This window comes from Podarcis pityusensis (genome assembly GCF_964106645.2).
Source record: "Podarcis pityusensis genome assembly, chromosome: 10".
Taxonomy (NCBI): domain Eukaryota; kingdom Metazoa; phylum Chordata; class Lepidosauria; order Squamata; family Lacertidae; genus Podarcis; species Podarcis pityusensis.
In genome coordinates this window covers 6,608,587-6,624,420 of record NC_138035.1, presented here as the reverse complement: position 1 = coordinate 6,624,420, position 15,834 = coordinate 6,608,587, and the positions used below count along the sequence as shown (strand labels likewise).

Below are 15,834 nucleotides of genomic sequence, written 5' to 3'. Positions count from 1 at the left end.
GATTCTCCTTCTGTTCTCATTTAAAGCAGAGCATCCATGAGGTTTAGCTCGGTCGATAGAGCATGAGACTCTTAACTTGCAGGTTGTGGGTTCGAATCCCACATTGGGCGAAAGATTCCTGCATCGCAGGGGGTTGGGCTAGATGACCCTCGTGGCCCCGTCTTCCATTCTGTGATTCTGTATCCTGCTTCTAGAAGCCAGACAGCACAGGGAATTAAGGGAGAAGTTGCATTCGTTGCTTCACAACAGAGCCCAAGCGCTTGGAGCCAAAAGCACTCGTTTTTTCCCCATCTTCCAGAGTTGCCAGATAAAATCAGGTTTTATCTTGATAGCCTTTGACCCTAAATTCTTCCATTGTCTTGTCTCCTCCTGCACCTCCTTAAAAAGAAAATTCTGGGTCACCAACAGGGCCTCTTTCACGGCCTTGGTGGATAAGATCGTGTTTGCGTTGCGATTGCGTGGGGCTCTGCACGTCTCTGCCTCAAACCCTCACCTTGCGGGGGAAGCAAGTTCCCACCCATTTCAAGCTGAAACTACAACTCATTGGGCAGAAAACTCGGAGGCTGACAGTAGGGGGCGCTAAAGCCAATAGCACCATCTACGTCAGGCATAGGCAAACTCGGCCCTCCAGAGGTTTTGGGACTACAACTCCCATCATCCCTGACCACTGGACCTGTTAGCTAGGGATGATGGGAGTTGTAGTCCCAAAATGTCTGGAGGGCTGAGTTTGCCTATGCCTGATCTATGTCGTGCATTGAAAGCAGCATCTTACCACTTTAAACAGCCATGGCTCTCCCCGCAAGCATTCTGGGAACGGTAGTTTTCTAAGAGTGGTTAGGAGAACCCATTTTCTCCCTCTTAGCAGACCTGAGATTTCCAGAGTGCTTTAGCAACCAATCCCTCTTCCCAGGGCACTCTGGGAGTTGTAGTTCTGCGAAGGGAGTAGGGGTCTTGTGTTAACGCTCGGCAGCTTTTTAACAAACTACAGCTCCCAGGATTCCTTGGGGGAAGCCATGGCAGTGATGGGATGATACTTTCAATGTATGGTTCAGATGGGAGCCTTAGTTGCGTTCATTCATTTCAGCTCACCTACTCCTAGTGAAAAAGGGATGCGGGTGGCGCTGTGGGTTAAACCACAGAGCCTAGGGCTTGCTGATCAGAAGGTCGGTGGTTTGAATCCCTGCGACAGGGTGAGCTCCTGTTTCTCGGTCCCTGCTCCTGCCAACCAAGCAGTTCGAAAGCATGTCAAAGTGCAAGTAGATAAGTAGGTACCGCTCTGGCAGAAAGGTAAACGGCGTTTCCATGCGCTGCTCTGGTTTGCCAGAAGCGGCTTAGTCCTGCTGGCCACATGACCCGGAAGCTGTACGCCGGCTCCCTCGGCCAGGAAAGTGAGATGAACGCCGCAACCCCAGAGTCATCCGCGACTGGACCTAATGATCAGGAGTCCCTTTACCTTTACCTTACTCCTAGTGAAACTTAGTTGAATATGACCTGATGTTTTCATTTCTGTTCCTGGGATGTGTTTTTCTATTCTCTGCAATGGCTGGCAGCAGCTGTCCTGGGTTCCAAACGAGGGTCTCTCTCCCAGACCTACCCTTTGATCGAAGCTGGGGCCTTCTGCATGTGGGGCACACGCTCTGGGTCAGGAGCGAGCCCCACCCCTGCTGGGAGACCAGGGAGAAGACATTCCAGGTTGCTGTGACTCCCAGCAGCCTCGTTTCACATGGCTGATGGCCAGGGATGCTGTGAGCTGTAGTGCAAACACTTCTGGAGGGCATCAGGTTGGGAAAGGCTGCTCTAGGCTTCGGGGCAGGGAGCTAATGCATGGATAGGCAAACTTGTTGTTGTTTAGTTGTTTAGTTGTGTCCGACTCTTCGTGACCCCCTGGACCAGAGCACACCAGGCACTCCTGTCTTCCACTGCCTCCCGCAGTTTGGTCAAACTCATGTTCGTAGCTTCGAGAACACTGTCCCACCATCTCGTCCTCTGTCGTCCCTTCTCCTTGTGCCCTCCATCTTTCCCAACATCAGGGTCTTTTCCAGGGAGTCTTCTCTTCTCATGAGGTGACCAAAGTATTGGAGCCTCAGCTTCAGGATCTGTCCTTCCAGTGAGCACTCTGGGCTGATTCCCTTCAGAATGGATAGGTCTGATCTTCTTGCAGTCCATGGGACTCTCAAGAGTCTCCTCCAGCACCAGAATTCAAAAGCATCCATTCTTTGGCAATCAGCCTTCTTTATGGTCCAGCTCTCACTTCCATACAACACTACTGGGAAAACCATAGCTTGAGCTAGACGGACCTTTGTTGGCAAGGTGATGTGTCTGCTTTTTAAGATGCTGTTTAGGTAGGCAAACTAAGGCCTTCTAAATCTGGCCTGTGGACAGTCTGGGAATCAGCATGTTTTTACATGAGTAGAATGTGTCCTTTTATTTCAAATGCATCTCTGGGTTATTTGTGGGGCATAGGAATTGGTTCATTTCCACCCCAGAATTAGAGTCCGGCCCCCCACGAGGTCTGAGGGACAGTGGACCGGCCCCCTGCTTAAAAAGTTTGCTGACCCCTGAGCTAACGCACCACGTCCCTTGGTTTCCCTGTGGGGGTGTGGGGGTGGTGATGATTTCCTCTCTCCTCCCTCCTTCCTTTGTTGATGTTCATCCCAAGACGTCTTAAGGCTCCGAGACGGTTAAGCTGCCCTTAATCTCTCAGTGGTGTCTAATTGATTGCCTTGGTGCGCATCATGTGAGCCCCGCACCCCACGGGCTGCGCATAATTCTCCTCGCCATCATCTGATGATTGCGCCAGGCCCTTGGTGGCAAGTCCGTTAGCTTTCCGTGGGGCTGTGATTTCACGGCACCGCAAGCATTTTGCTCGCTAAAGGCCTTACAACTCCCTGGTCCTGAATGGGGTAACTGTGCCCCTGAAGGACCAGGTGCGCAGCCTGGGAGTCATTTTGGACTCACAGATGTCCATGGAGACGCAGGTCAATTCTGTGTCCAGGGCAGCTGTCTACCAGCTCCATCTGGAATGCAGGGTGAGACCCTCCCTGCCCGCAGACTGTCTGGCCAGAGTGGTGCATGCTCTGGTTATCTCCTGCTTGCACTACCGCAATGCGCTCTATGTGGGGCTACCTTTGAAGGTGACCCGGAAACTACAACTAATCTAGAATGTGGCAGCTAGACTGGTGACTGGGAGCGGCCGCCGGGACCACATACACCAGTCCTGAAAGACCTACATTGGCTCCCAGTACATTTTCGAGCGCAATTCAAAGTGTTGATGCTGACCTTGAAAGCCCTAAAAGGCGTTTTTGTTTTCGAGGCTTTTTCGGTTAATTTGTTTTTGTGACTGTGTGGAACCCAGTTCAGCTACTGATTGATTGTGTGACTGCAGTACATTGTTTATTGCTTTCATTTTATGGATCAGTGGTTTCGTTAGATAGTAAAATTCATGTTAACTTGCTGTTTTAGGGGTTGTTTTTAAAAGTCTGGAACGGATAAATCCATTTTGCATTGCTTTCTATGGGGAAGCGCGCCTTGGTTTTGGAACGCTTTGGTTTTGGAACTGGCTTCTGGAACGGATTAAGTTTGAGAACCAAGGTACCACTGTATATCTAACGTCCGAAAGGTATCTTTTTAAAGGACAGGGCCAGTCCTTCGTTGCAACCTGGGAAACTGCGATTTCCCAAAGCTCCCTGTTCTTGTGTACACACAGCAGTGCAGAGAAACCTCTGTGGAGCTATTCTGATCCCTTTGGAGGAATGTTCTGTACATAGCAGAGTGGTGTCAAATTCCTAGGGGCTCACCATATTAGCAGATTTTTAATCCCCCCCCCCAAGAGTTGTGGGCCACTTTCAAGGCTGAGTTACAGGGTTATCAAGACAAGGATTAGCCGCCTGAGAAACAGTTTCTATCCAAATGCGATTTTGGTTTTAAATGCAATGTAAGGAGTCTCTATGGGAGTATATTGTATTTTAAAAATATCAGAGTTTTTAGGGGGCTAACCAGGTTGGGATAGCTGGGATAGCAGGCTTGTTGGTTTTGAAGGCCTTATGTAGATTTTTTTTTCCAGTTTCGTTGTTCTGTATGGGACAATGATAATAAAGATTATCTTTTTCAACCAATTTTTTTTATTAATTTCCAAATTTTTAACAACTACAACATAACACATAAAACAAAACATATGAAAAACAAACATAGAAAATTTCTTCCAATCAAAATCCAAGCTGATTTCCATTGTTAAGTGACTTCCTCAAATCCTTCCTAACTGATTTTCATTAAATCTCATTTTAGCAATTTTCCAATATTCATTTTCTAATATAATTAACTAGTTCAAATTACTAACTTCCTTTCTTTTCATCATAGTCTCAGTGACAATAAAGATTATCGAATCGTATCGTATTTTTCCGTGTATAAGACTAGGTTTTCCCCCCTTAAAAATAATGTCAAAAATGTGGGGGCGTCTTATAGATGGGAAAATACGGTAACTTCCAGCATTTATCTGACAGCCATTCTGTCTCCCTTTCCAGACTTCCCCAAAGAACTGGAGCCCAAGGCTGACCCACATCGGAGGGGGTCTCTCTGCGACCGGCACTGCGCTGCCGTCAGCAACACCCACGGGGACGTGGGCGACCTCCATTCGGGGTCCCACCAACTCATGCATGGCATCCTGACCCCCAGGATACTGCCAGGTAAGGTGTGGGGGTGGAAACGGGAGCTTCTATTGTAAAAGGTAAAGGGACCCCTGACCATTAGGTCCAGTCGTGGCCGACTCTGGGGTTGCGGTGCTCATCTCGCTTTATTGGCCGAGGGAGCCGGCGTACAGCTTCTGGGTCATGTGGCCACCATGACTAAGCCGCTTCTGGTGAACCAGAGCAGCGCACGGAAACGCCGTTTACCTTCCCGCCAGAGTGGTACCTATTTATCTACTTGCACTTTGAGGTGCTTTTGAACTGCTAGGTTGGCAGGAGCAGGGACCGAGCAATGGGAGCTCACCCCGTCGCGGAGATTCGAACCGCCAACCTTCTGATCGGCAAGCCCTGGGCTCTGTTGTGGATTTCATGCTCTTTATTCAGCTCATCGTAGTGAGGAATGAAAGTTTCCCCGAAATGTCTGCTTTATATACATTGTTTACACAATGGGCCCCACGTGATTGGCTAATTCTGGGATTCTCCCGTAGGCCAATCAGGCTGCGGATTCACTTCCACCCGGAGTTGGATTGGGTGGCTCCTGTGGACCAATCAGACTGCTGCATTCTGGATCCCATTGTTCTAGGACCAATCAGACTGCTGCATTCTGGATCCTATCGTTCTTGGACCAACCAGACTGCTGCATTCTGGATCCTATTGCTCTAAGACAAATCAGACTGCTGCATTCTGGATCCTATTGTTCTGGGGCCAACCAGACTGCTGCATTCTGGATCCTATCATTCTAGGACCAACCAGACTGCTGCATTCTGGATCTTTTCGTTCTAGGACCAACCAGACTGCTGCATTCTGGATCCTTTGTTCTAGGACCAACCAGACTGCTGCATTCTGGATCCTATTGTTCTAGGACCAATCAGACTGCTGCATTCTGGATCCTTTCCTTCTAGGACCAATCAGATTGCTGCATTCTGGACCCTATTGTTCTAGTACCAACCAGACTGCTGCATTCTGGATCCTATTGTTCTAGGACCAATCAGACTGCTGCATTCTGGATCCTATTCAACTCAGTACATAACAATACCCCTGACATGTCCTGATGCCTCTGCCCGCTTCCTCCCTAGTGTTTTCGAACCCTTCCTGCTGCCCCCACCACTCTGAGGAAGTGCCGACATGCGATGGCTGCCTGGTCAAGACCACCCTCACCGCAGAGAATGAGGTCGAGGCTCACAAGCTCTCCAACAATTACAAGGTGAGTTCCTGGCAGGGAGAGGAGGGCGGGCGATGGCAGGGGGGGGGCAGAGAGGAACGGAGCCCTGTGTGCCCATTTCAATTCCTGGCAATGGAGTTGAGAGATGCCCTAACCTGGGGAGAAAACAGCAAAGACCTGATGAAGAGAGCACAGCACAGGTTATATTTCCTGAGAATCCTCCGGGAAAACAATCTCTCAAAGGACCTGTTGATGGCATTTTACCATTGTACTGTGGAGAGTGTATTAACTTATGGTCTGTGTGTGTGGTTTGGGAGCTTCACGGTCAGGAGAAAAACAACGCTGTCCAGGGTTGCAAAGACTGTGGAGAGAATAATTGGGTGCCCTCTTCCCACCTTGGATCAAATCTATGCTTCCAGGTGCCATAAGAAAGCTGCAGAGATAGCGCAGGATAGTGCACACCCCGGAAATGATCTCTTTCAGCTTCTGCCGTCTGGAAGAAGGTCCAGGGTTATAAAGACTAGGACTAGCCGCCTGAGAAACAGTTTCTACCCAAATGCGATTTTGGTTTTAAACGCAGTGTAAGGTAGTCTCTGTGGGAGTATGTTGTATTTAATTATGACGTATCAGAGTTTCTTAGGGGATTAACCAGGCTGGGATAGCAGGCTAGTTGGGTTTTGAATGTCTTAGGTAGATTTTTCAATTTCGTTGTTCTGTATGGGACGATGGCAATAAAGATGATCGTATCATAGATCCGGCACAACCGCGAGGTGAGGTGTGGCAGTTGCCTCAGGCGGCAGATCCAGTGTCCAGGGACCACACTGCTCCTGCCCCCCTTCTCTCTAGCCTCCTTTTTCTCCCTCTGTCGCCTTGAGCTTGCATGGGGGGGTGGGGCTGCAGAAAAAGAGGAGAAGTTGAGGGGGGTGGCATTTTTTGTTTCGCCTCCAGCGGCAAAATGTCCTTGCTGCCATTGTTTCTGTCCGATCCCGCAAGCTCTTCTTATTAATTTATTTCTCAAAATATATACACCACTTGGTTGCAAACAGCAACAGCAGCAGCAATCCTCAAGGTGGTTTGCATAATGATCAAGCAGGAAGGTTGAGGGGAAATGGCAACAGCATAATAATAATAATAATAATAATAATAATAATAATTTTATTATTTATACCCCTGCCCATCTTACAGCACATATAAAAAATGGTAAAACTTCAGACATTAAAAACGTCCCAGTACAGGGCTGCCTTCAGATGTCTACTAAAAGTCAAAGACAGTGGTACCTCGGGATGCGAACAGAATCCGTTCCGGAGCCCCGTTCGCATCCTGAATAGAACGTAAGACACGTCTGCGGGTCACATTTTGCCACTTCCGCGCATGCGTGCGACGTCATTTTGAGCGTCTGCATGAGCAGCGAAACCTGGAAGTAACGCACTCCGTTATGCCACGGAGCATAACTTGAAAACGCTCAACCTGAAGCACATTCAACCCGAAGTCTGACTGTAGTTTTTCCCCCCTTGACATCTGGTGGGAGGGCGTTCCACAGGGCAGGCGCCACCACCAAGAAGGCCCTCTGTCTGGTTCCCTGAAACCTCACTTCTCGCAGGGAGGGAACCGCCAGAAGGCCCTCAGTGCTGGACCTCAGTGTCCGGGCAGAACGATGGGGGTGGAGACGCTCCTTCAGGTCTACTGGGCCGAGGCCGTTTAGGGCTTTCAAGGTCAGCACCAACACTTTGAATTGTGCTCGGAAACGTACTGGGAGCCAGTGTAGGTCTTTCAAGTGTTATATGGTCTCGGTTGCCACTCCCAGTCACCAGTCCAGCTGCCGCATTCTGGATTAGTTGTAGTTTCCTGGTCACCTTCAAAGGTAGCCCCACATAGAGTGCATTGCAGTGGTCCAAGCAGGAGATAACCAGAGCATGCACCACTCTGGGGAAACAGGTGTGGTCTCAGCCTGCTTACCACATGGAGCTGCTAGACAAACATGGACTAAAATGACCTCTACTTTTCTGCGCAGCGGGGTAGGTTTTTGGTTTTCTGCTCTTTCCTGGAGGCCCCACCCAAGTCTGCTGAGTGGTCCAGGGTCCAGTTTGAGTAGATTGAGAACAATGGGGTGCAGTTTAAGTAAGGCGAAAACTGAGAGGGACCAGAGACCCAGATAATTGAGTTTTTGGATTCTGTAGGTTAGCAGTGGGGAACTCTCAGCTCATGCACCTGGTGACTTTGAGACTGGATTACTGCAATGGACCTGGTGGGTTCAGCTGCCCTTGGGTCTGGTTCAGACGCTCCAGCTGGTGCAGAATGCTGCGTCCAAATTGCTGACAGAAGCTTCTTGTTGAGAACAGCTGACACGATTGTTAAAACAGCTGCATTGACCGTCCATCTGCTACCCAGCTGGATTCAAGGTTCATGTATTAATTCAGAGACTGCCAGAACCCTGATATCCTAGCCTGATTATCTGCAAGAGCATCTCGGGTTATTCCCCTACATTGGTGAGGCTCTTTTAACAACAACGACAACAAGAAACTGAGCCTTTAGCGTCGCTGGCCCGGTCCTGTGGAACTCTCTGCCACTGGAGATTCAGCAGACGCCGTCTGTGCCAACTTTTAAACGCCCGCTGAAACCTTTTCTGTTTCTCAAGGCCTACGTAGGCAATTAAGAGTGCACACCCCACAGTGGTCTTACTGCTGTTTGCTTTTGCTTTTAACTTGTTTTTAAGCTTTTACTCTGTTGTGAACAATGTTGCTATATTTCTTTGATACGGCGGTACATAAATATTTTTTATAAATAAATAAATGAGGTTTTTTTGGGGGGAGCAGGTTAGTTTCCCCTGCTTGCCTCATATCTTGGGTTCTACAAATGCTAGAAACTTAACTCTTTATTTGAAAAAAATAAAGCCGGGGTTCTCGAGATCACGATTCATCAACCGGGGGGCGGGGGGCAGGGCAGTATCTCCCTTTGGCTTCCTGCAGACATTCATGGGAACATCACTTTCAAACAGCCGTGGCTTCCCCGCTCAAGAGTCCCAGAAATTGTAGTTTGAGAACCTAGAACCTAGAACTATGGTTCCTAGAAAGGGCTTGGTGATGCAACGTAGCTTTAAAAGGTAAAGGGACCCCTGACCATTAGGTCCAGTCGTGACCGACTCTGGTGTTGTGGCGCTCATCTCACTTTACTGGCCAAGGGAGCCGGCGTACAGCTTCCGGGTCATGTGGCCAGCATGACCAAGCCGCTTCTGGCGAACCAGAGCAGCACACAGAAACGTCGTTTACTTTCCCGCCGGAGTGGTACCTATTTATCTACTTGCACTTTGACGTACTTTCGAACTGCTAGGTTGGCAGGAGCAGGGACCAAGCAACAGGAGCTCACCCTGTCGCGGGGATTCAAACCGCCGACCTTCTGATCGGCAAGTCCTAGGCTCTGTGGTTTAACCCACAGTGCCCCCCGTGTCCCTAACGGAGCTTTAAGTACCTTTAATAGATGCCCCTGTAACAGACGACCTCTTTCTCCCTCTTGCAGTTTGGCTTTAAGAAATGGAAGAGCCACGTCACAGCCAGGCCCTGGGAAGACCGCTCGGAAATCGTGAAGGAGCTGTACTCTGACCTGAACATAATTAAAAGCCCTGCAGGTAAAAAATAGAAATAAATACCTTGCCTAACAATCAGCTGGACATAAACATCAAGAAGGGCTTGGTGTTTTTTAAAGAGGCCAATGCTTCTGTATCTTGCTGAAGGACGGACTTCTTGGATGAAACTTTTACCCCACTTTCTCCATTGAACGCTCCCATTTAAAAAAATACGTGGGGAAAAGTGCAAATAAAACTCTGCTGAAAGATCTCAAATGCTAGTAGAATTGTGAAGGTACAACATCATCAACAACAACAATAATAATATTTATACACCACTCATCTAGCTAAGTTTCCCCAGCTGCTCTGGGTGGCTTCTAGCAAAATATTAAAATACAATAATTCATCAAATATTAAAAGCTTCCATAAATAGGGCTGCCTTAAAATGGCTACTAAAAGTCAGATAGTTGTTTATTTCCTTGACATCTAATGGGAGGGTGTTCCACAGGGCAGGCGCCACCACCGAGAAGGCCCTCTGCCTGATTCCCTGCAACCTCGCTTCTCGTAGGGAGGGAACCGCCAGAAGGCCCTCGGCGCTGGACCTCAGTGTCCAGCCTGGACGATGTGGGTGGAGACACTCCTTCAGGTCTACTGTTCTGAGGCCATTTAGGGCTTTCAAGGTCAGCACCAACACTTTGAATTGTGCTTGGAAACGTACTGGGAGCCAGTGAAGATCTTTCAGGACCGGTGTTATATGGTCTCGGCGGCTGCTCCCAGTCACCAGTCTAGCTGCCGCATTCTGGATTAGTTGTAGTTTCCGGGTCACCTTCAAAGGTAGCCCCACATAGAGCGCACTGCAGTAGTCCAAGCGGGAGATAACCAGAGCATGCACCACTCTGGCGAGACAGTCTGCGGGCAGGGAGGGTCTCAGCCTGCGTACCAGATGGAGCTGGTACACAGCTGCCCTGGACACAGAATTGACCTGCTCCTCCATGGACAGCTGTGAGTCCAAAGATCATCCACTCTGCCCCTCTGCCAATGCAGAGAATCCACAGCTATATCTACCCTCATAGGTTGGCCATCTGGCCTCTGCTTCAAATCCTTGACTGATGAAGAGTCCACCTCGTCCCAAGGCAACCTCTTCCTCCAAACTGCTAGGAAGCTCTTCCTAGTGCTTAGTTGAAATCCTCAAACATGAGTTAAGCACTGGGCAAATGTTCTCTGGAGAGTTTTAATTATTTGAGGGCCAGTACTGGAAAATTCCACTGTCCTGTAGCAACCCGAAAAGGTCTCTACCTGCATATATAGTTAAAAGTAGTATCCTACAACTTTAAACAGTCATGGTTTCCCCCAAAGAACCCTGGGAACTGTTCATGCTTTCCTTGAAGACCCAATTCTGCCCACAGAATTACAATTGCTGTAATAAGTCAAATGTGAAAGAAGTATTTCACCAGTACAGTGGTACCTCGGGTTACATACGCTTCAGGTTACATACGCTTCAGGTTACAGACTCCGCTAACCCAGAAATAGTGAAAATAAAAAAATCCTTCCAGTAGCACCTTTAAGACCAACTAAGTTAGTTCTTGGTATGAGCTTTCGTGTGCAAGCACACTTCTTCAGATACACTGAAACAGAAGTTGCCAGATCCTTCTATATAGTGAGAAGGTGGGGAGGGGTATTACTCAGAAGGGTGGTAGGAATGGGAGATAGCTGAGATGAGCCTGCTGACGACTCTTAACGACTGTAATAGGTCTTACAGGAAAAGGCAAGGGGTGAGAAGGTGAGAAATGGCTTAGTCATGTATAATGGGATAAGAATCCAATGTCTTTGTTCAAACCAGGTGTCTCCATGGTTTTAAGTTTGGTAATGAGTTGCAATTCAGCAGCTTCTCTTTCCAGTCTATTTCTGAAATTCCTTTGTAGTAAAACAGCTACTTTGAGATCTTGTATAGAATGTCCTGGGAGATTGAAGTGTTCTCCTACTGGTTTCTCTGTTTTGTGATTCTTGATGTCAGATTTATGTCCATTTATTCTTTGGCGTAAGGTTTGGCCTGTTTGTCCAATATAGAGAGCTGAAGGACACTGTTGGCATTTGATGCCATTCACAATGTTAGATGATGAGCAATTGAATAGTCCCGAGATGGTATGTGTGATGTTGTTGGGGCCAGTAATGGTGTTGTCCGGGTGTATGTGGCAGCAAAGTTGGCATCTGGGTTTATTGCAGGCTCTGGTGCCAGTGTCCGTGTTAAGTCTGGTTGTAGTATTATTGTGGGTTAGGAGTTGTTTAAGATTGGGTGGCTGTCTGTAGGCAATGAAAGGTCTTCCTCCCAGAGCTTGAGAAAGAGAACTGTCATTGTCCAGGAGAGGTTGTAGATCTCTGATGATGCGTTGTACTGTTTTAACTTGGGAGCTGTATGTGATGACTAGAGGTGTTCTGTTATTTTCTTTTTTGGGTCTGTCTTGCAGCAAGTTCTCTCTGGGTATAAGTCTGGCTCTGTTGATCTGTTGTCTAACTTCATCTGCTGGGTATAAAAAATACAGGATGGGCGCATAGACACCACCTTATACCGTAAACCAACTGACCGACAAACATATCTACATGCCTCTAGCTACCATCCCAAACATACCAAACAGTCCATTGTATATAGCCAGGCACTACGTTACAGCCGCATCTGTTCCAATTCTACAGACAGAGACTCCCACCTAAGAGATCTACAGCAAACCTTTTCAGAACTAAAATACCCAGCAGATGAAGTTAGACAACAGATCAACAGAGCCAGACTTATACCCAGAGAGAACTTGCTGCAAGACAGACCCAAAAAAGAAAATAACAGAACACCTCTAGTCATCACATACAGCTCCCAAGTTAAAACAGTACAACGCATCATCAGAGATCTACAACCTCTCCTGGACAATGACAGTTCTCTTTCTCAAGCTCTGGGAGGAAGACCTTTCATTGCCTACAGACAGCCACCCAATCTTAAACAACTCCTAACCCACAATAATACTACAACCAGACTTAACACGGACACTGGCACCAGAGCCTGCAATAAACCCAGATGCCAACTTTGCTGCCACATACACCCGGACAACACCATTACTGGCCCCAACAACATCACACATACCATCTCGGGACTATTCAATTGCTCATCATCTAACATTGTGTATGGCATCAAATGCCAACAGTGTCCTTCAGCTCTCTATATTGGACAAACAGGCCAAACCTTACGCCAAAGAATAAATGGACATAAATCTGACATCAAGAATCACAAAACAGAGAAACCAGTAGGAGAACACTTCAATCTCCCAGGACATTCTATACAAGATCTCAAAGTAGCTGTTTTACTACAAAGGAATTTCAGAAATAGACTGGAAAGAGAAGCTGCTGAATTGCAACTCATTACCAAACTTAAAACCATGGAGACACCTGGTTTGAACAAAGACATTGGATTCTTATCCCATTATACATGACTAAGCCATTTCTCACCTTCTCACCCCTTGCCTTTTCCTGTAAGACCTATTACAGTCGTTAAGAGTCGTCAGCAGGCTCATCTCAGCTATCTCCCATTCCCACCACCCTTCTGAGTAATACCCCTCCCCACCTTCTCACTATATAGAAGGATCTGGCAACTTCTGTTTCAGTGTATCTGAAGAAGTGTGCTTGCACACGAAAGCTCATACCAAGAACTAACTTAGTTGGTCTTAAAGGTGCTACTGGAAGGATTTTTTTATTTTGACTATGGCAGACCAACACGGCTACCTATCTGTAACTGGAACCAGAAATAGTGCTTCAGGTTAAGAACTTTGCTTCAGGATGAGAACAGAAATTGCGCGGTGGTGGCAGCAGTGGGAGGCCCCATTAGCTAAAGTGGTGCTTCAGGTTAAGAACGAATTAAGTACTTAACCTGAGGTACCACTGTATTATTCTAAGTTGATTAAAGGTCAAGTAATCTCTTTTTTCAAAAAACAAAACAAAGCACACACACAGATGAATACTTACAGAGATAGCGTTTACCAAAGATTAAGACTCTCAAAGACAAATAATGAATGACCCTGTAGCTGTTCAATAATTATGTGATGCCATCAAAAAAGTTCAGAATGGAAAGGTACTGGACCAGAAGGACTGTTGACTTCTTACCATAAGTCTTTTGAAGATGTACTTTTACAACCCTTTCAATGGACAATGGACAATATTTTACAGAGCGGTAAGATTCCAGATTGTCAGAGAGAGGTCAACTTGCAGCTGCTGGGAGAGATCATCAGGGGGTTTGGGCTGGGTGTTCATCAGTATGCAGATGATACCCAGCTCCACCTCTCCTTTAAATCAGACCCAGTGAAGGCAGTGAAGGTCCTGTGTGAGTGTCTGGAGGCGGTTGGAGGATGGATGGCGGCTAACAGATTGAGGTTGAATCCTGACAAGACAAAAGTACTGTTTTTGGGGGACAGGGGGCAGGCAGGTGTGGAGGATTCCCTGGTCCTGAATGGGGTAACTGTGTCCCTGAAGGACCAGGTGCACAGCCTGGGAGTCATTTTGGACTCACAGCTGTCCATGGAGGCACAGGTCAAATCTGTGCCCAGGGCAGCTGTTTACCAGCTCCATCTGGTATGCAGGATGAGACCCTCCCTGCCCGCGGACTGTCTCGCCAGAGTGGTGCATGCTCTGGTTATCTCCCGCTTGGACTACTGCAATGCGCTCTACGTGGGGCTACCTTCTTGGTAGCAGCACCCGTCCTGTGGAACTCCCTCCCACCAGATGTCAAAGAGAACAACAACTACCAGAGTTTTAGCAGACATCTGAAGGCAGCCCTGTTTAGTGAAGCTTTTAATGTTTGATGTATTACAGTATTTTAATATTTTTTGGGAAGCCGCCCAGAGTGGCTGGGGAAGCCCAGCCAGATGGGCGGGATATAAATAATAAATTATTATTATATTATTATAATTATTACACTTATACCTATAGAGTCTCAGGACTTGACTTTTTCCTTACTGAACAATGATTATAAGTTACTTACATCAATTTTGTCAGAAAGGTTAAAAAAGATTTTGGAGGATTCAAGTCATCATGATCACTGTGAATTCCTGCCTAAAAGACAGTTAAGATATAATGTCAGAAATATATTGGATGCTTTGGAATATCTGAATTGCCACAAGAAACGAGCTGCTTTGATTTTTTTGGATGCAGAAAAAGCCTTTGACAAGGTGAATTGGGTATTTTTGTTTAAAGCACTGCAGGAAATGAACTTTGGTGATAACTTTATTAAATGGGTAAAAATGATTTACAAATCACAGATAGCCCAGATAATTGTTAATGGGAGATTGACAAAACCCTGTGAGATAACAGAAGGGGACAAAGCAAAAGTGTCCATTGGCCCCATTACCTTTCATTCTGGTCTTGGAAGTCTTGGAAGATGCGAGAATTATGGGAATAAAGATTGAAAAAGAAAGTTATGGGCCTTTGCTGATGACCTGATATTAGTTCTGGGAAATTTGCTGCAGGGAATGGAGATTCTTATGAAGTAAATGATTTTGGTATGTTAGCAGGCTTAAAGGTTAATGACCAGAAAACAAAAATATTAACAAAGAATATGACAACAGAAGATCAGAACGTTTTGATGGAGAAAAGAGGGTTTCCAAATCAAAAATTAAAATACTTGGGTACTACTATGACAAGTATGAATTGTGTGTTGTTTCAAAATAGCTATGTTAAGACATGGGCCGAAATCAAAAAGAGATACGTCAAGATGGGAGATGCTAAAATTATCGTTGTTGGGTAGAATCTCAGTGATAAAGATGAATGTTCTGCCTAGAATGACGTTTTTATTTCCAACAATACCTACTTCGACTATTCACCGTTTCAACAATGGCAAAAAGATTTATCTAAAATTCTATGGCCGTGGGGGCGGGGATGACCGAGAGTCAAAATTAAAGCATTGCAGGATTCAAAGAAAAGGGGAGGGTTGGGTTTACCTGACCTGAAATTGTATTTTGTGGCTTCTTGTTTGGTGTGGATGAAGGAGGGGGTGACACTGAAAAACAAGAGACTCTAGAACTTAGAAGCACATGATTTAAGGTTTGAATGGCGTGGATATTTGTGGGGCAGTAAAGTCAAAGCTGATGTGGATTTCAAAAATCTGATTAAGAATTTGGAATAAATATGAACCTAGAATATGTCCAAAGACACCCGAATGGATTTCGCCACAAGAAGCTTTTCATAGAAAAGAGGAGGTTGGTAAAGAGAAACCGCTAACTTATCAAGAGTTATTAGAGTGGAGTCAAGAAGGTTGTAAAATTAAAACAAGGGGAAAGTTAACAGTGGAAGGTTATCGTTTCCAGCGGTTTTCTCATTTACGACTAGCGAGAGATTTAAGTTGGATGAAAAGACTTTTTGGTGAAGGTCCCCTCCTCTCTCCTGTGCGTCCTTGATGCCTTAAC

The 15,834-nt window shown here is 46.6% G+C and overlaps 1 protein-coding gene across 1 annotated transcript in view; it reads left to right on the top strand.

The window, feature by feature from the left end:
• Nucleotides 1–15,834, top strand: part of LOC308486231 (uncharacterized protein) — a 53,244-nt gene that overhangs the window by 3,415 nt on the left and 33,995 nt on the right. Inside the window, exons 2-4 of the mRNA XM_081022792.1 lie at nucleotides 4,521–4,682; nucleotides 5,759–5,886; nucleotides 9,358–9,466. Of these exons, the coding sequence (XP_080878918.1) occupies nucleotides 4,521–4,682; nucleotides 5,759–5,886; nucleotides 9,358–9,466 (399 nt within the window). The remainder of the gene's footprint in view (nucleotides 1–4,520; nucleotides 4,683–5,758; nucleotides 5,887–9,357; nucleotides 9,467–15,834) is intronic.